We start from the raw sequence: 19,234 nt of genomic DNA, 5'->3' as shown, positions 1-19,234 counted from the left end.
CAATCCCCGAATTTTTAGCTGTTTATAATCTAAAGTGGCGCGATTCGCTTTTTGTGCCTAGTCGCTGCGCGAAAAACCGCTGCCAATTCGCGTGCGATTGCGACGAGCGTTTAATCCGAGTACTCGTTAACTTGCATTTTGTTTTGCATCTATATCTATATACATATATCCATTTATTGTGATACGTACTTATATTATACATTGTACGAATAACTAGAGAATGTATTCCGCTTTGATCGTAAGGTTTCCGTTGTAATCTAAATGAAAAAAAAAAAAAAAGAAAAGAAAAGAAGGAGAACAAAAAAGAACATGTAGCTTGGACGTAGAATCAGCAGGTAGACAGCAGAAATATTGAAATATTTGGATTCTGTAATGTGTAGATGATAAATCGTAGCTGTTACCTTTGTATAGTCTGTCCACTGAGAGATTCAGTTGCGACAAAATGAATCAAACGTAAAACTGTAAACGCGAATTATAAACGCGATTAAACAATTTTCTACGTTCATTACGTTCACGTAAATTTGACGATTGCGATGAAAATGCATACGTATGAGAAAGATTTTATGCCACTTGGATCTCTAATTTCGTCACGAATTGCGGCGAGTTTTGATTTTAACGAAATTAACAAACATCAGGAATTGAGTAAGGAATCAATTTATAGCAAAATCAAAACCTGAAATGTTCACTGAAGAGTGGATGGATAAGGAAAAATATGTATCAGTCTTATATTTTAGAGGTTGCAAATTTGCATTATTTTATAAAATATTTATTTTATTTAATATTAAATATTTCCATTTTATTTGAACACATTTTCTCTAGCGTAAGAAATTGCACAACTCTATTTTTTTATTTGACAAATTAATTTGTGCATATTTAACTGAAGATATTCTATTTCACTTAGCAATAGTACATGATTGTATTATTAAGGAAAAACTGACAAGAAAATCAAAAAGTTTTTATAAAACATATATTAAAGAGGGAGAAAATACATCGAAAGGAATCTGATTTCTACATAAATTTTCTAAAATTCTAAACAAATGTGAGAATAGAAGGGAAAAATAAAGATTGAAATTTTTAATGGAAATTAAATTCCTTTCAATTTTATTTTATTTTAACAGAGCAAGTTTTAGAGGATGAACAAATCTACTTTTATAAAAAAAATTTCTTAAGTTTTTATAAGAATTCTTTTAAGCTTTTACAATTTATTGATGAGATTAGAAATTGTTATGCAAATTATTTAATAGGAGGAACTGCTGACATTGCCATGTGGCGTGAAATCTTTTTTATGTGTGTGCATATTCATTGTATGAATTTGAAAAAGTATCGTAGTCCAATAATCGTAGCTAAACATATTTTTGATCTGCGGATGTTGAGAACGCTGAGCGACTAGTAACCGAGGACAAATTGATTGCTCGTACTTACATAATGTATAATCATTCCCGTTAAACTCGAGTGCTTCTTGTTCCATTTAATAGTTAGCAGTAGCGGGGGAAGGAAAAACCCCTGCATGCCAAATGACCGACACGACATACTCGGATCGACAAAGTCGAGGGCACAAGTGGTCTCGATCCGAACCTATTCGGAATATTAGATACGTCCGAGAGGCGAGACTGTTATATTATTTTAACTTTTATCGCATAAAAACCGTAAACTTGTAATGGATATAAGATGGGGCTGCTGTATTTTTACACGGACTTTGTACAAATATAACAGGAATTCGCGTGGGGAATCACGCGATGTGTACATACCTGTATACCAATAAATGCTAGATGAAATGTGAAAAACGTGAAGAAGCTGGCGACCGCGTAGAATGCGAGTACGCACGTGTGTAACACAGACTGAAGAACGAGAAAGCACATTTAGCAATTAATATAGAAGTATTTTGACAAGAATAAGCATATCTAAATTTATGAAAATACTAAGAGCATTTGTCTATATGTATATATTAGTAAATAAAAAAAATTGAATAATAATATCTGTATATCAATCGAATGATTCAGACGCTAAATGGACTTTCCGTATTTTCAGTTTTTGCCTTCGCACGGTCGTAAGCTTCACATTTCTCATTAGCCATTTTTATACCATTTCTGAAAACAATTTTAATAAATAATTTTGATATTATATATGAAAAATTAAATTTTACGCAATTTAAAAAATTAAGTAAATGTTTGTACTTTTAATTTATTCTTATAAATAATTCCATTTTTCTTTATTGAAATGTGCAGGATAAATCTTGTGTGCAACGCTCTTTTTCAGAGAATCCTTATATGATGTATGCATTATATTATGTTTTCTTTATTTTTCAGCATTTTTATTTTTTCTTAAATTTTTTTCTTACAGTTTACGTTATCCAGCAGTTTTTTAGCTACTTCATCTATCGCCGCTTCTCTCATCTTGCGAATTTCTATCTATTCGCGAAAAACAAGCATCATTAAAGTTTTTATTATTAGCATCATTAGAGTTTATGATATCAATTAAATTTTATGTATATATTTTTGTGAAGAAGAGAGATCGATTCTACCTTCATATTAAGCAGCTTCTCCTGTCGAGCTTCCTTCTCCACGATTGTGCGAGATAATCTCTCGTCTTCATCCTTCAATGCTTTCTCATATTTCTTTTCCCACGCATCTTTAGCTGCTAAAGCTGCGGTCATCTCTTCTCTCAGAAGAATCATATCGTTATATTTCTTTTTTTTTGCTCTTGCATCTTCCTCCTGAATTTTTTGCATCGTTTGCTCTATCATCTTGCGATCCAGCTCTTTCTCTTTATTTTTTTCCTCTTCAATTCGTCGATGATTGTCCATTAATTGTCTTTGCAGATCAACGCGCAAATTCTGCTTTTTTTTCTCTTGTTCAGCTTGTTGCAATTTATCCATGATTTCGTCCTGATGCAAGAGTTTTATTAATTTTGCGTGGCTCGCTTCCAAATTAACTTTATTCTCTATCAGACGTGATCGAGCTTCTTTCATATCACAATCCGATACAGATTGCGTGAAGGATTTTGCACGACTCGATTTTAACGCGCGTTTTATTTCTTCGTCTATAGTTTGTAAGAGAATTGGTTTTATTTAATATTGCAAGAACTGAAAAAGGTTAAACAAATGAAAGAGTACATAAAAAAAAAAAAAAAAAAAAACAGTTACAACTTCTTATAAATAAATATAATTTTTGATATGTGCAATTCTGGATGCAATAATTTGTTAATAAATAAGTTTTTTTACTTTTACGCAACGATAATTCAGCAGCCAGTCTATGAGTCACTTCAATTTCTCTTTGTTTCAAATCAATAAGTTTTTGAGCATGTAACAGTTTTTCTTTCTCGCAGATTTCTCGTTGCTCAGCTTGCAAATGACGTCGAGCTATTTTGGCATCGCATTGTTTAACCAGTGCAACTCGGTTTAACTCTAATTCTATTTCTTTTTTATCCCTTGTGTTCTTATCTTCTCTGTTTTGATGTCTACTAAATAGCATCTTTTGCGCGTTTTCACCATTTTTAAATTATACGAAATATAACATCTTTCTATACATTAGTCATTAATATACACATTATACATCATTATGTGATAATCAACCAAGTTCAATCTATTTGAAATTAGTTAATAATTTTTGCCTCTATTTGAAAACACAAATCGTTTACCTTGTTGCGTTTATAAATTAATGATTATTTACAAAGATTGATGCAATTATAGTCTGATAACATTTTGTCTTTTTTAGTTTATAATGTAATTGTAATATTTAAAATTGCAATGCTTGGATTTTTGATATTTTACCGATTTGTATCATTTCGAAGAATCCTTTTATTTAAAAAATTTGTGGACTTGTATTTCTTAGAATTTTAATTGGCGTGTCACCCTTAATTCGAGATGTATATTCTCCTAAAATTTATTTTTATTATTTGTTTTTTTTTCTTTTTAACTTTCTAAATGTGCGAAAATATAAAAGCATTTATTTTATATAAAATAAAATATAATGCATAAAATAAAATGCATAATTTATACAAAAAAATATCAATAGCAAAATATGTATATATTATACAGTCTTAACAAAATATTTACTAATAAATCTGTGTGTACATGTTTCTCTTTTATCAGAGAAAAGCTTGAGAGAACCTGAGAGAAGCTATGGCAACATTTTTCATACAACGCATTTTACACGTTGTATACTAACATTACATTACGACCGTCCGGAACTACATGGCCATTACATCTTTCGGTGATGATAAAACAGTAATAGATGTAACACGGATATGAATCTGTTAATTTATACATATTACGGTTAATACAATCTCCAATATAATTAATTTTGTTATTATAGAAATTTGTCATACTATATTAAATAAGTATCCTCTCTCTTGTAATTATTTAATTCTTCCTATATATTACACGTGTGTTTGTCTTTTTCTATCAGAGAAAGAAGGAGAGAGAGAGAGAGAGAGAGAGAGAGAGAGAGAGAGAGAGAGAGAGGAAAAGAACAGATATTCTATTTTACTTTACTCCACATATTTACTTTAATCTTAAAAACGTTAATTTATTAAATATCATTTAAACATGTTTTGGTTTATAGACGAATTTAAAACGCAATGCGATAAAACAGTATGTTATGTTGAATTTAACAGTAACTCTTTTCTTTGTCTAAAAGTTGTAGTTACGCCGTTGTATTATTATTAATTATAGTGCCATTACCACAGATTTTGTATTACAGACACAGCTCGAAGCGGAATCTCCTCTGCATATAAATGACTGTGTTTATAAATCATTGATATTATGTAAAATTATCATTATAATGGATAAGGTAAGAAATGCGGAGCACGAGGCTTAAGAGGAATCTAAATGATTTGGCTTATATATATAATATAATATATATAATATAATGTCTAAGATGTCGACAAATACAGAATTATCAAGAAATCTCATTATTAAAGCATTTAAAAAAGATAATGTGCATAATTAATTCATATAAATGTGCGGAACGTTACATGCGAAAAAGTATATCTACTATGTTAGAAGAATTAAATAGATTGTGCAAGGAAGCCGCAAATATTATTAAAAAACATGTAAATACGGACTTAGAAAGAACGCCATTTTAAATGCACTTTCATGAATGTTTCCTTTTTTGTTAGTGTAAGCGATTGCACTTTTAACTTTCTTCATATTATGGACAATCATCACAAAATTTGCGCATGTATTTTATTATATGTACACATATACTTGTTTATAAAATAATTTTTATTAATTAATATTAATATCTATATCCTGAAATGGTGGAATGTCCAGTGTCTGCTGAAACATGTGCTGAATGGTTTTGTAAAAGAGACTAAAATTTCAAAATTAATTCAAAATTAATTAATAAAATATACTTGTTTGTAATCACAATTTTTTTGATAAAACAAGTCTGCGAAAATTAACTATAATTTGTATATACTTAAAAAATGGAAATTATCTATTTTGTCCATATCCAATTTATTATTAAGTTTAATTTATTATTTCTTCATTATTATTAAGTTTAATTTATTATTTCTTCATTATTAAGATAATACTAATATTAATACAAATATTAATAGAAGAACATTTTTAACAAAAAAAAGAAAATAGCTTCTTTTAAAGTGTGCTATTTAATGAATTTCATGATTCGATTTCAAACAGTGTATGGTGATCGTCATTAAATCTGCCAAAAAAAACCTGAGTTTAATTCCAATTCTGAAACTTACATTTTTTAACAAGGCACCGAATTTATCGTTGTGGATAGGACCCACAAAAACCGATGAGAAATAAGCTTTTTGCGACAAAGACCGTTTTAATTAAAAGCTAATATGTATTTAATTGTTGACTTAATATCGAATCTCGATACTCTTCCCAAAATCTTTATATTATGTGAAACAATTTTAGTGATATTTCTTGATAACAAAATTTTTAAATAAAAGTTTCTCGAATTTATTAATACTTTTCTTGGTATGAAAAGTAAACTATTAAATCGACAACAATATTGTGATCGAAATCAGAATTATATGAACGAAAACACGACCGCGATCGCGATTACGAGACAAAGCCGAGGTGAATGTGAACAGTAGTGCGTTATATGTTACCGAAGTCGAATCTCATTATTTTATTATATTGCAGAATCTTTTAGACGTATTTTAACGTTAAGATTTATCGCGTAGTATAATCGTATGTATTATCGTCGCGAGAAACGTTTGCGGCACGCTCGATCTCGAGATGACCGAACGCGAAAACGAAACGCACGTGCTGGCGCCGGAGTAAAAGCACGTGCGCACACTGACGTACGCCTGCCGGTCTCGAAATGAATGACTCGCGGCTATCACGAATCACATACGCCGCGTTCTCCTCTCTCTTACTACGTAACGTGTGACGTCAAGGAGAAGGGAGAACATGCTCTTTCTCTATCTCTCTCTCTCTTTTTCTCTCCTCGCGTCAAACAATACAAATACGCACTATACTATACAACGTGATGAAATTTAACGTGTTAAAATATGTACATCAAGTTAAGTATTTTAGAATTATTTATGTATTTCGGAATTTCGTTTTTTAAGCGTACTTATAGTATTATCGTCACGAGAAATGTTGACGGCGCACTCGACCTCGAGGTGACCGAACGCGAATGCGAGACGCACGTGCCGGTGCCGACACGTAATAATTCTAAATGTAAAATTCCTTAATTAAAATGAAATTGTTTAATATATTTAACACGCCTTAAAGCGTGTGTACGTGAAATATAATTACAAAATGTAATGAATAAAATATCATGTATTAGAATGATTCTCAGTTACGTTTTTATTCAGGTTGTTAAATTGTAGCCATAGATTTTCAAATAACTAAAAAAATTATATGTATTTTACAACATATTTGTAAATAGAATTATTAAAAATAATTATTTAAAATTATTGATAAAAAAATATTAGTAAAATATAATCATGAGATAATATTAAAATTATTATCAAATTATGATCATAGCTTCTTAAACCTTTCTTGTTCTTCCATAATTTTGCTATCACTTTCATGAATAACTTGTATGTTTTTTCTTATGTCATTTCTATACACGATATAAAAGATCCCGCGACCTATGAAAATGTATATATGTCATTTATACCTCCGTCTTGTGCTAGACTTTCACCCATTTCCATAGGTCACGGGATTTTTTATTTCTATTTTCTAAATTTTATGAACCATTACCTCACTTACCAAAGCAATTTTATTATGACTTATTGTTGTATAATTCAACGATTTTATTTTCTAATTACATTCATTAGAATGAATACATTTGTAATGGAAATTATCATGTTGATGATGTTAACAATTATTTGTGGAAAATAAAATTTTTTAGATACATAAATATATTTATTAGATATAAGAGAATGTAAATTGATAGTGACAAATGTGTATAAATTTACTGCATATAAATTATTTATATATTACATATTATCAAACATATATCATGTTATATTAAATATTTTCTCTTTTTTGTAATTATTTATTCCTATATTACACATATATATTTATGTTTCTCTATCAGAGAAAGAAATAGAGAGAAAAGAACAGATATTCTATTACTTTATTCTGTATCACTGTTCTTAAAAATTAAAATTTATTACATACAATTTAATATTTTAATATTTATTTATTACAGAAATATTTTTTATCATACATATATATATATATATATATATATATATATATATACATATATATACATATATATATGTGTGTGTGTGTGTGTGTGTTTATTATAGATTATTCTATTTAATTTATAAAAAAATTGTTTAAATAATAAATAATTATAATAACTGACAATATAATTAACAAGTAATTTTTATGAATCAAAAAATATTTGAGAATGATTTTTTATAAGATTTTTGTACAATTTTTAATTATTAAATATATATTATAATTATATTAAAAAGAAAAAGTTTATTATATTATATATATGCTTATAAATCCATATAAACAACTATATTTCTGATTTACAATTTGTGAATGTGGGCATAGTTTCAAACGACCTAAGCGACGTAAAGTGGATATATATATACGACATTAGTATACAACATGGAAAAAACGTTATATGAAAAATGACATTGTATAGCTTCTCTCTGGTTTCTAGATGTAGCACGGACATGCACCAAATGGTGATTTTACCGACACACGGTCGACAAATTAACTTGACTACGTAGTTCCAGCTTTCTCAGTCTGTGAATAGCCAGGATGGCGCTGTTCTTATTCGGAAGAGTGAGAGTGTTTAGTGCTTCAAGACCGGCGGTAAACGCCAGGCGGCGAGTTTTATTTTCAGATATTAACAAACCGTAATCACGTCTTTCCAATTTGCATCTTTTGGGTAAGTCTATTACTTGCACAAGATATGGTAAAAATACTTATTTAACTTTCTTATGCTATAAATGCTCCGATTTTTAAATGCGAAAAAATTAATTAGGTTAAATTTTCCAGAAGCGTTGTATTGATTTTTGTGTACTGTACCTTTTACGAATACTTTAAGTATTATCTTAAAGATGAATGTAAAAATGTTCGACATTTGTCAAATATGCATCTACTAATGTATTACATTTTATGAAATATTATTATTAGAGCATGATATAACCTATCTTTATTATTTCCTACTTTTATTACAAATATATATATATATATATATATATATATATTTATGCGTAGGTGTGTCAGTTTTATTGCATAAATATTTAATGTTAGAGTGAAATGGTAATACTATTAAAATATGATGGATTTTAAGATAAAATAAAATTTTAACAAATTAAAAGGCGAGTTTTTTAATTCATCAATTGGTCAATCGCATGATGCACAAATGCAGCACGATGAATTAAAAAACTCACCCAAACTTTATATATACAAGCAGATAACTCTGTAATTTGTTTACCTAACCATTAAGGTTTTTTTAAGGAAAATATATTTTAATAAAATTTTAATTGAAGTTAGTACAATTGACATTGTATGTCATTGATATAAAAAGATAAAAGAAGAGAAAAGAATATAATGCAAACATATGTTATTTATATAAATTAAAATAATTTTATTACATAAATATATATTTTGGATTGTTGCAGAAATAATATGGTACGAGGTCGCGGAGGAATGATCAGAGGCGGTCGAGGAGGTATGGGACGTGGAATGGGTTTTCCACGGAAACAATTCTTACCTCGTCATCCATTTGACTACACGTTATGCGAGGCTGCTTTTCCACGTGTTAAACCTGCACCGGATGAATCAGATTTTCAAACAGCACTTTTGAAAAAGAATTCTGATATGTGTCCTACACCAAAGGAGCAAACTTCAATTTTAAATCTTGTAACTAAACTGCAGAGTGTTCTTGATAATTTGATTGTAGCACCAGGAACTTTTGAAGCTTGTGTAAGTACATGCTCTTTTTAATTATACAATTAAAAATTAAATTTTATATATACTTAATATTTCTTTTCTATATTATATATTATATATGCATCAATTACAAATGCATTTATTTTTTTCAATATAGCAATTAGAGGAAGTAAGACAAGTTGGCAGTTTTAAGAAAGGCACAATGATTAAGGGCCACAATGTCGCTGACATTGTTGTTATTCTGAAAACTCTGCCAACAAAAACGGCAGTGGAAGCTCTCGGGAACAAAGTTAATAATGATCTGAAAGCTGTAAATCCGAAAGAAATTTTCAGAGTTATACAGACGGAACGAGGATTTGATATTGCTAATAACGAAGCTACTGTTCGTGTATTAATAACTACGCTGCATCAAAATCTTCGCAAACTGGAATCTGATCAACATTTAGATGTCAAGATTTGTCAAGGTAATTGTCTCATATTTTTTTGGATAGTAATTAAGTAATTTAAAGCAAGTTTTAATAACTTATTACAGAATAATTTTTTTTAATTACAGGACATCTTGCTGCTATCAGACATTCTCGTTGGTTTGAGGAAAATGCTCATCATTCTAGTATTAAGGTCTTAATACGCTTACTTCGTGATCTTAGAAATAGATTCGAAGGTTTGGAGCCATTATCACCATGGATGTTGGACTTGTTGGCACACAATGCCATAATGAACAATCCTAGCAGACAAGCACTGCCAATTAATCAGGCATACAAAAGAGTATTACAGTTGCTTGCTTCTGGACTATTCCTCCCAGGATCAGCAGGTATTTTAATTTGTTTGCTTAGATAAACTGTAAAAAATTTTAATGAGGAAAGTCTTTATCTCAAACTTGAAAAATTTTCTATATATAAATATCGAAAAATAGTTGAATCGTTTTTCAAAAAAATATCTTTTAAAAAGTTGCATTTATTTTATCATATATGAAATTTTGTATTTATTCTTTATTTTTATATGTAAAAACCACTTCCAGATCTTTATCTTCTGCTCATGCTGTAAATTTACTTGTTTACTTTGAAAATATCTTAAAATCTTTAAATATCTTTGAATAGATGGAATTATGATATCATGAAGGATAATTTTTATGATTACTTCAATATAAGTATTCTATGTGCCAGATATCAATCGCAGGATCCATTCACATAGTTCCATAATTGACGTCGATATTACCTTAACTGCATATTCCAAGAATCATAACTACTTTCAGGTATTTCGGATCCGTGCGAGGGTGGTAATATACGCGTTCATACCGCGATGACGCTCGAACAACAGGATCTCGTATGTCTCACTGCTCAGACATTATTACGTGTATTAGCTCATGGCGGTTACAGGCCGTTATTGGAAGGCTCTAACAAACTCGCGGTTGAGATGAGTGTATGGGCGGGTGGTGTAGTTGCGAGTCCGTTAGACAAAGCGTATGAGCCACCTACAGAACAGGAACAGCAGGAGGATATGGATGAGAGCAATGAGGAAATGATTACTGAAAGTATTTAAAATTTTGATTAGTGTAGCGAGAGATTTCTCCCTTCTTAATGAAATGAAATAATCCTTTTACTTTCTTACTGTCGTTTCTTATAGAATACTATATTTAACTATATTCGCAAATACATTTCGATTAATTCCGTCGATAATTTTAAGAAGACATTTTATTTCATGTTCATATTTACGAGAATGATTCGAGGTATTGAACATGTCCCTAAAATGCGTGATTTGTCGTACGTATAAAATAAATAATTGATAAAGATGTATTCTACAAAAAAGACTTCTACAAAAAATTGCATTATATGACTCTACTACTAAAAGTTTTGTTTTGTATTTTTTTTACATGATAGCACCTTAAGATTCTATATTCTCATTCACAATTGCATAACTATTAAAAAGAGATCTCTAAAGATTCGTTTTCTGTAATCTTTGTCAGTTTTTCTTAAAGATATGTAGGTTAATGATTATGTTTCAACGATACTGCGTAAGTGTGCCGAGGCCTCCATCGTTTACTTTATATTTCAAATATTTTGTTGAACACTGTCTATCGATATTACACAAGTCAAGCTCCATATGTGCTTGAATTTCTAACGTACTTTGCCTTTTTGGCAGTGATCGCACATTATTTAAGCAAATTGTAGAAAATATCAGTCTTTACTTAGGATTCAATGCAGACATGGATCGTTCTCGGGGGTCCTGGCGACTAGCGCGCAATTAACGGTACGAGAACTTGCACCTGGTCGGACCGGCATCTTAAAGAGCTTGCCCTGCGGCATGCATACGCAGACTTTGTATTGCTCGTGAACTCCAGCGGGACTTGATAGAAACCTGGGCGCCACTGGAATACTCTTCACGTCGATGGAAACACCGTCCTTGGCGTCCAACACGACGCTACCGTTTATGCTCTTCAGGAAGACATCTTGGTCGGCGTTCCACACGATGTCCTTGCTCTCTATACGCACACCCTCCGCACCGTGCATCGAGATCTCATTATCGGACTTTATTTCAAGACTTTCATTGACCGGCGAAGTGATCCGATAGGTCTCCGCAATCCTCACGTCGATCGTCTCGACGCCGCTCGGCAGGCCAAAGTTGGGGAAATCGGTCGTGAAATAAGTCACGCCGGTACGCGGATCCTTCACCTCGAACGAGTCTACTTGTGACATGGTGGTGCCGTTTGGTAAGACACTTAGCTTTGACTGCGGTGTTTGGATATTTCGTCCATGGCCCTTTATGTCAACGTGCACTCCAGCCTCGTCGCCGGATACCTCCATTGGCTCGTCGCCGTAACTTTGGCAGACACCAGATTGCAAGGATATCTTCGGAGGGAAATGTGAAGAATGAAATATATAATATTAATATTTATGAAGAAATTTTAGCAAAATATTTAGCAATATGAAAGATATATTTATTACTCTTCGATTATTCTTATCTGCATTTATCTAATTCTCACAACAGATAACGAAAAAATATATATACCTTGTCCAAATCGGTTCTTCCATAAAATTTGACAAGATTTTCATCTGGAATTACTTCCATGGCCTCCATCCCCTGGCTAATGCGCAAAACAGCAATAACGGTGATATTTAAAAAAAGATTGCAGAGGCCGATTATAGCCAGAACTAGAGTCAACGTCCAAAGACAATAACGTCTCTTCGTAGATTTTTCACTTGACGATGACATACCGTACGAAGAGCCAATCATCCTGTTGATTGATCAAACTGAAGGTTAATTATTTGTGAAATTCACTTAGTCTAGAGATTGCACCAATAATTTCCACTAATTAATAAGTCTTTAATGAATTCTGACTAATAATTCCTTGTTCATTTTCTTTTTAAATAGTGCTACTTGTAAGATAAAGAAAAGAACAAGACTCACTTGTTAATTCATTATAGACATTGTTGCAATTAATAAGTCCAACGTTTTTATACATATTGCTTTTTTTATTCACCTTGCATGCACGCTGCCACAACTATTTTGACGAATAAGGCCTTTAATCAGAGGCCCGTCACTGTTGGATAAATTATCGTCAGCCTTCGATATCGATGGTGAACCGGTGTCATTTCCGCATACATCTAGAAGAGCCGACATTAGTTCTTCTGTGTCCGTCTACCTATCGAAACATCATCATATTATTATAAAAGAATAACACATAGAAAAAAATATCATAGGTGAACTAAGCACAAAATATTATCAGATTAATATTTTTATAACATGAAACTTTAGATTTTCTTTCTCTAAAGTGTTATGAAAAAATACTGATATTTATTTGTATTTATAACGCGATCCATACCTCATCGTGTCTTCAGTATTGCAACGATCTTAATTAAAGTCGTAAAATTAATATCACGCTTTGCTATAAAAAAATGATGATTGTTAATTTCATGGAATTTTTCGTTCTCCTTTTTTTGGCGAGCTTTTCGATGCACAAAAACGGTGAACTCGAGAAGTCGCGAGGTGTGCGGGGAAATGTGGTTGCTTCACGAGCGACTTTCTTACCTTGACTGGGACCAGCAGTATCGCGAAAGACGGTCGACTATTGAAGTAAACGAAAATAGACGGCCGCGTTCTAACTACGCGTTCGCCGAATACTCTCGCGAATGATTCTCGCCGATGAGGGAACGATGGAAGTAGATGAGAATTTCTCTGTCGGTCGGCGCTTGCGCGTCCAGGGATCGATGTCGAGTATCCTCAGGAATTCGCCCTCCTCGCGCGCATCTACCTCGGGGAGTTTATGTATTTGCATAAATTGCTTCTTGTTGTGTTGTGTTCATCTCCTGCGCGCGGTTCTCCAGTCACAGAAAATAGCAGATACATGTCTACTTGTTTGAGGAAAATAAGATAGATAATCCAATTTTTTTATTAAATAAAAATAATACATATACATATAAATGGAATCGAAATTAACTATATGTACATAGCTTGTTGTATTATAAAATGATTTCAAAGAAGAGGTCGAAATGAGCAACAAAATAGTTTGATTAAATTAATTTTTGCATAAGTTTGAGGATTATTGTTTTTAATTATTTGCTTCTTTGGCCCATAATTCTGTATACAACATTACATCGTTTATATGTGGAAAAAGATTTTATGCATTTTGATAAATCTATTGAGCTTCCTAAGATTGAAAAAAGATAGACGGTTATCGCACAATCGAGTCGCAGATTTAAACTTGTTGAAAATGGTTAACAAATGGCACAGTAAAAAAACAATGTTGTTCAGGAAATGTTGTCACTGTTTGTAGATCTTGTTATCTTAGATCGTGTAAAGTTCATTAATATTTTTAGACGAGATCTCAACATAGAGGAAACTCGAGAAGTCGCGAGATGTGCGGAAACGAATTGTAGGGAATAATTTTCGAAGCGAATATTGATCAATATAATATATAGTTTGAATAGTTAAATAAATAGCAATTAAATATATTTATTGAAATTATTATAATTATATATTTAGTGCTTTTTCAGCTGTGTATAAATTTTAATATTGCAAAAACTGAAATTTTAATTTAACAGATAGACGAACATAATCAAAAATAATAGTCACAAGAGGCTCTGTAGAAATTAATAGTAAATTGTCGCATACCTCCTGAAATTGAATGTTATATAAAATCTTCCTTGTAATCTATTGTGATTATTTTTCATTAGAAATGTTCTAATAAGTATATTTTATTAGTAAATATATTGTTTAAACACCTACTTTGTTATTTATTTCGACTTCATTGAAATTATTTAAACATTTTATTTGCGTATATTACGATAAATTTTGATTTTTTGTTTATAATTTTTTTAAGATTATAGGGTTGAAAGTGCGAATTTGTAACAGAAATAAAAAATTGCAAACTGCATCACATAAAAAAGAAATATATTTAATATTTAAAAAATATACATTTAAATTAAAAAACTGGAGTCATCTTAAATTAATTGTTTTGATAGTATTCCGGCCACGCGGTTCTTTCTATCCAAGGGATATAATGATAGACTCGAGTGTACACGCCAGGTATGATACTGCCACAATATCGTCCAACACTAGTAATTCCGATTATATTGTACATACAATCATGAACTTTGTTAAAGATACTGAGCGGTCCTCCACTGTCACCCTGATAATTACAAACAAAATTAATTTTAATTTCCACTTAATTTAAAGAGAAAGTTAACGGAAGTTATAAATAATAAATTAACTAAACTTTGACTGATTTATAAATAAAATTAAAAAGCAATTAAATCACACGTAGTTGAATTTAATTAAGAGTTACGAGAACGATTCTAAAGGGAATAGTTTCTTTTTAATTTTGTTTCAGTATAAAGGAAAATATATTACTTGACAAGTATCTTTTCCCACTTCTCCCGCACATATTTGCCACTCATTGACTATGCCTCTTGCAAGTTGTGCACTGGTACCGCCATCGAAAAAGCTCGCATTACAAGATGCGTGGTTGACCAGTCTGAGTGTTACTTTCAGTAAATTGTCCGAGCCTGTGTCTTCAGCTGCAGGATATGAAACAGTATATTATGATCTATTAATATATATATTAATTTACATGTACACATTATTATAATATTATATTTTCGTCACATATTAGATTATACACATGCATATTTACATATACAATCACAAAATTTATAATATTATAAATTTTGTAGAATTATCTTATAATTTTTCATAAATCTTACACCAATCGACTAAACCCCATCCAGTGGCAACAGCCTTATTATCCGTGCCTATGTCAGGCAAATCAACCGGAAGACACGCTGGTCTCACCCATGCATTATAGATTACTTCTTTTTCCAATCGTAATATAGCTATGTCATGGTACTCTGACAGGCCTTTGTATTCAGGATGCTTTATTCTTTCTGCAATTTTAATATCTTGCGGCCTCGCGTCGTCATTCGACTGTGCAAGATTCAGATCACCAACTCGCACCCATTCCGCGGCTCCCCTTTAAAGAAAATAAAAATAAAAGACTTTTATCTTAGATCGCTCAGATAATAAAAAAAAAAATAGTAGTATTTTAATTTAAAGATATTGGTCAAAGAATTACTAATATAAAAAGAAGAATCGGAAACTCTAGCTATAACGACAAGGTCGTTTTTCATTCTTAAAATATCAAAAATAAATTTTAATCACTTTTTCCTCAATTTTCTAAAGATAAATGATAAAGACGGAATTTACCAGTTTGCATTCCAAGTGCAGTGTGCCGCTGTTAGGACAATCTTGTCGGAAATCAAGCTACCACCACAGTTCCACACAATGCTACGACCGTTTTTGAAACCGACGGCTGCCATGTGCGGGAATTCTTTCGGATCGGCTTTCACGCCACCGACGATCAGCTTACGCGTTTTCAGGGCGCAACGCGACACATTGACGGGTTTGCGATTAGGGAGCGGTATGGGTGGTATTTCCAAGCCATAGACAGCTTCCGCCGCTTCCGCGCATTCTGAGGAATAGAAAAGATTATATCGATTTGAACTGATATTGAGTTTTAAGCTGAAGCTACATTTAAAACCGCGTGCGCTTCCGCGACAGAAGTCACAGTTTTTTATTTTATTTTACCTCTCTCTAGACATTTAAATCTCATTAATATACTTTGGTGCTTATGTTGTAGAAATGTATATTTACGTAACTTGTTTACACAGACAGGAAAAGTTTTTTAAATATTAAGTTATTAAAAGAAAGATGGTCTTAAAATTTTCGATGTAAATTTATTTCGATGAAAAAAGATTAATTGGGAAGGAATTCTCGCTTACTTGCTCGCGCCAATGATCCTCTTCTGTGATCCAGCGTCAAAGGTCGCACAACATCTGTTCGAATTGGTTCGGTAGTCTGTGGTACCGGTGTTAGTGGTGTTCTGTTGGTAATACTCGCTGTTGTGGGGCAGCAGACTATCGGCTCAAAACCTAAGAAGTCGCAAAGGTTTTTTGGCGTTTTGCCGGCCAATAATTCCTGGTAAACTACTGCACAATCTCGTAAAACTTTACATGTACCCTGATTGCCCGAACTGCCGATTGTGCATCTTTCTGAAAATTATAAGAAATACGCACAAATGTGTATTAAAAATTTTTATTAAAAATTAATTTGAGCTTGTACAAAGGGGAATTTACTATTCAGAGATATTTCTTGATTTAAGCCCCAACAATGAAACTTAAAATTAAAGACATTCAATGCAGTCATTTATTGTTAATATTATTTAAAATATAAAGAAAAAGAAATTGGAATATAAATATAAAATACGTATTTTATATTTAGTTTATTCGTCTTAAATTGCTTTACTTTATTATTTAAACCGTATTTTACAGATATTGCATTAGGTTCTCCTATTTTGTTTATTTTCAATTTAGTGACGTTTTAATATTTTATTATTTTAAAATATTTAGAAGATTATTAAATTTAATATCAAGATATTTGAGATATTCAAGATAATCGAAATCAGCATAATTCAATTCAAATTCAAATTTTAACGCTGTGAACGAAAATAATTTGAAAAGAATTAAGATACAGATTATGCAGATTTATATAATAATCTGATAGAAGTATGAATAATTTATCATTGTGCATTTAGGATTATTTAGAAAAATTGTCAATAATTATAGAAATGTCAATAGTTATATGTCTTCCTTTCTTTCTAAGTTCAGAACAATCTAATGATTATAACAGACAATTGAAGAGCCGTTAATAAGAAACATTAGTACAATTATATTTATTTAAATACATAAGTTTGCACATTTATTTAAATGCATAATATAAGTTTGCACATTTTTAAATTATTATATATACATATAATGAAAAAAATATTTTACATTTATTGTAAATAAAATAAAAATTTTAGATGCCACTTTTTGACTCATACTCTTTTTTTCAAATATGAAATATGATTGAAGGAATATTAACTATTTAAATTAAAGATAAATTCAAGATAAAAATTACTATAAAAAAAGCATTATAAAATACTAGATAAAAGTTGACCTTACAATTTTGTTGACAAGGCGTCTGATCTGTGTATATATATGTATGCTATAACGAGTTTCTTTTTCGACGATGGTTTCGACAAGTTTTGTGATTATCGTTGAATTATTATACCGATTAACTTGCATAACAGGACATATCACAAGGAATAACTGTAGAAATAAGTTGATGCTTGAGATGTTGTTGTCAAGTAAGTTTTTATTTCTTTTTATTTGGATAAATAAAAAAAGAAAAATATATAGCAGTCAAATAAATAAGTCATTATATCAATGATAGTAATTATTGTTGTGAGTGTATGATTATATTATTTTATACAATTATAGAGAACTACATGCTAACAGTGGAATTTTTTCAGCGCTGCGGGCGACCTTCCCATTCTCTGATAAAGAATACGCTCGACACATTCCAACCAAGAATTCGTATTCTTAATAAAAAGAACTAATACTCACCTCCGACAGCGTTTCCATGTGTTGGCAGGATCAACAGGATCGACACCAACACCAGCAACAATAACGACGAAGCGGCCAACACGCTCTGTGACATTCTTGATCACAACCTTGATCACGCGGTCTCCTCGTCTGGTCTCGTGTACTCGCCGCGTCCGAAGATATACCTCGTCTAACTTGTCGGTCCGCTAGTTCCGAGTTTCCTCATGGTCCCCACCATGTTATTCCATGGCCTCATGATGGTGAGATCATTTTTGTCATGCACTTTGTAATAAGCCAGTTAGCCAAGCGTGAGTGAGATGATGCGATTCCGCGCGCATCTTCGGAGAAAGAATCTCGTTTCATGCTTTTGATAAAATGCGTTCAAATATGCAAAACGATGACTGATTAATGACGTGCGGCAATTAATCCTCGCGTGCCGTAAACAGCCTATAACAGGAATTTATATTGATGTAATACTTCAGTGATTTCAATTTCTAAAGAAATATTATGATATATCTTGTGCTAATTGTCGCGAATTGCGAAACAAACAAATTATTTTCGTTCACATCGTTAAAAGTTGAATTTGAATTGAATTATACTGATTTCAATCTTGAATATCTCAAACATCTTGATATCGAATATTGAAATATATGTGATTTGGTACTTATACGTATTTTCTTCAATAATCTTCTAAATTTATTGAAATAATAAAATATTAAAAATTGCTAAATTGAAAATCTACAAATAGAAGAACTTAAAACAATGATGAATTATTGATTGCAAAATAGATCGATATTAGTATTAAAATGATGATTACAAAATAGATTGATATTAGTATTAATACGATGCAATCTCCATTAGTCTTATTATGTATATACATTTTTTTCTTACTCCATTAATAAAAATGGGCTTATTAAGTTTCTCGATGAGAAAATCTAGATGTAAGATATAAAGATATCAAAAT

At 31.1% G+C, this 19,234-nt stretch overlaps 3 protein-coding genes across 4 annotated transcripts; 1 reads left to right on the top strand and 2 right to left on the bottom strand.

Moving 5' to 3' along the window:
• Nucleotides 1–8,231: 8,231 nt before the first annotated feature.
• On the top strand, nt 8,232–11,197 carry LOC140672102 (interleukin enhancer-binding factor 2 homolog). Its single transcript, XM_072903956.1, has 5 exons — nt 8,232–8,342; nt 9,082–9,385; nt 9,510–9,816; nt 9,906–10,163; nt 10,605–11,197. Exons 2-5 carry the CDS (start codon nt 9,089–9,091, stop codon nt 10,889–10,891), a joined length of 1,149 nt encoding a protein of 382 aa, XP_072760057.1. The 5' UTR covers nt 8,232–8,342; nt 9,082–9,088; the 3' UTR covers nt 10,892–11,197.
• A 105-nt stretch (nt 11,198–11,302) lies between these two features.
• Scgbeta (sarcoglycan beta) lies at nt 11,303–13,720 on the bottom strand. 2 transcript variants are annotated; one of them, XM_072903958.1, is made up of 4 exons: nt 13,379–13,720; nt 12,831–12,992; nt 12,359–12,584; nt 11,303–12,198 (listed from the first exon to the last, which is right to left on the bottom strand). In XM_072903958.1, the coding sequence occupies exons 2-4, from the start codon at nt 12,968–12,970 to the stop codon at nt 11,545–11,547; spliced, it is 1,020 nt and encodes a 339-aa protein (XP_072760059.1). In that variant the 5' UTR covers nt 12,971–12,992; nt 13,379–13,720; the 3' UTR covers nt 11,303–11,544. The 2 variants fall into 2 exon arrangements, with proteins under 2 accessions (XP_072760059.1, XP_072760060.1); XM_072903959.1 differs by lacking the exon at nt 13,379–13,720 and adding an exon at nt 13,173–13,372.
• A 1,003-nt stretch (nt 13,721–14,723) lies between these two features.
• Nucleotides 14,724–18,493, bottom strand: LOC140672100 (venom protease-like). The gene is made up of 6 exons (XM_072903951.1): nt 18,292–18,493; nt 16,627–16,896; nt 16,052–16,316; nt 15,553–15,818; nt 15,200–15,366; nt 14,724–14,978 (listed from the first exon to the last, which is right to left on the bottom strand). The coding sequence occupies exons 1-6, from the start codon at nt 18,383–18,385 to the stop codon at nt 14,796–14,798; spliced, it is 1,245 nt and encodes a 414-aa protein (XP_072760052.1). The 5' UTR covers nt 18,386–18,493; the 3' UTR covers nt 14,724–14,795.
• Between the last annotated feature and the right edge of the window lie 741 nt (nt 18,494–19,234).

Source organism: Anoplolepis gracilipes, chromosome 12 (assembly GCF_047496725.1).
Source record: "Anoplolepis gracilipes chromosome 12, ASM4749672v1, whole genome shotgun sequence".
In the NCBI taxonomy this organism is placed as follows: Eukaryota; Metazoa; Arthropoda; class Insecta; order Hymenoptera; family Formicidae; genus Anoplolepis; species Anoplolepis gracilipes.
Note: the sequence above shows the minus strand (reverse complement) of the source record. Positions and strands in the feature narration are given on the sequence as shown.

Excerpts from the sequence above, each read along its gene's own strand:
- LOC140672102 (XM_072903956.1), top strand. The coding sequence starts at position 9,089 with ATGGTACGAGGTCGCGGAGGAATGATCAGAGGCGGTCGAGGAGGTATG. Across the intron at positions 9,817-9,905 it reads AGATGTCAAGATTTGTCAAG|GACATCTTGCTGCTATCAGA; the intron begins GTAATTGTCTCA and ends TTTTAATTACAG. Across the intron at positions 10,164-10,604 it reads ATTCCTCCCAGGATCAGCAG|GTATTTCGGATCCGTGCGAG; the intron begins GTATTTTAATTT and ends AACTACTTTCAG.
- Scgbeta (XM_072903958.1), bottom strand. The coding sequence starts at position 12,970 with ATGTCGGCTCTTCTAGATGTATGCGGAAATGACACCGGTTCACCATCG. Across the intron at positions 12,585-12,830 it reads TGTGGCAGCGTGCATGCAAG|GATGATTGGCTCTTCGTACG; the intron begins GTGAATAAAAAA and ends ATCAATCAACAG. Across the intron at positions 12,199-12,358 it reads GAAGAACCGATTTGGACAAG|ATATCCTTGCAATCTGGTGT; the intron begins GTATATATATTT and ends TTCCCTCCGAAG.
- LOC140672100 (XM_072903951.1), bottom strand. The coding sequence starts at position 18,385 with ATGTCACAGAGCGTGTTGGCCGCTTCGTCGTTATTGTTGCTGGTGTTG. Across the intron at positions 16,897-18,291 it reads ACATGGAAACGCTGTCGGAG|AAAGATGCACAATCGGCAGT; the intron begins GTGAGTATTAGT and ends TATAATTTTCAG. Across the intron at positions 15,819-16,051 it reads TGCACTTGGAATGCAAACTG|GGGAGCCGCGGAATGGGTGC; the intron begins GTAAATTCCGTC and ends TTTTCTTTAAAG.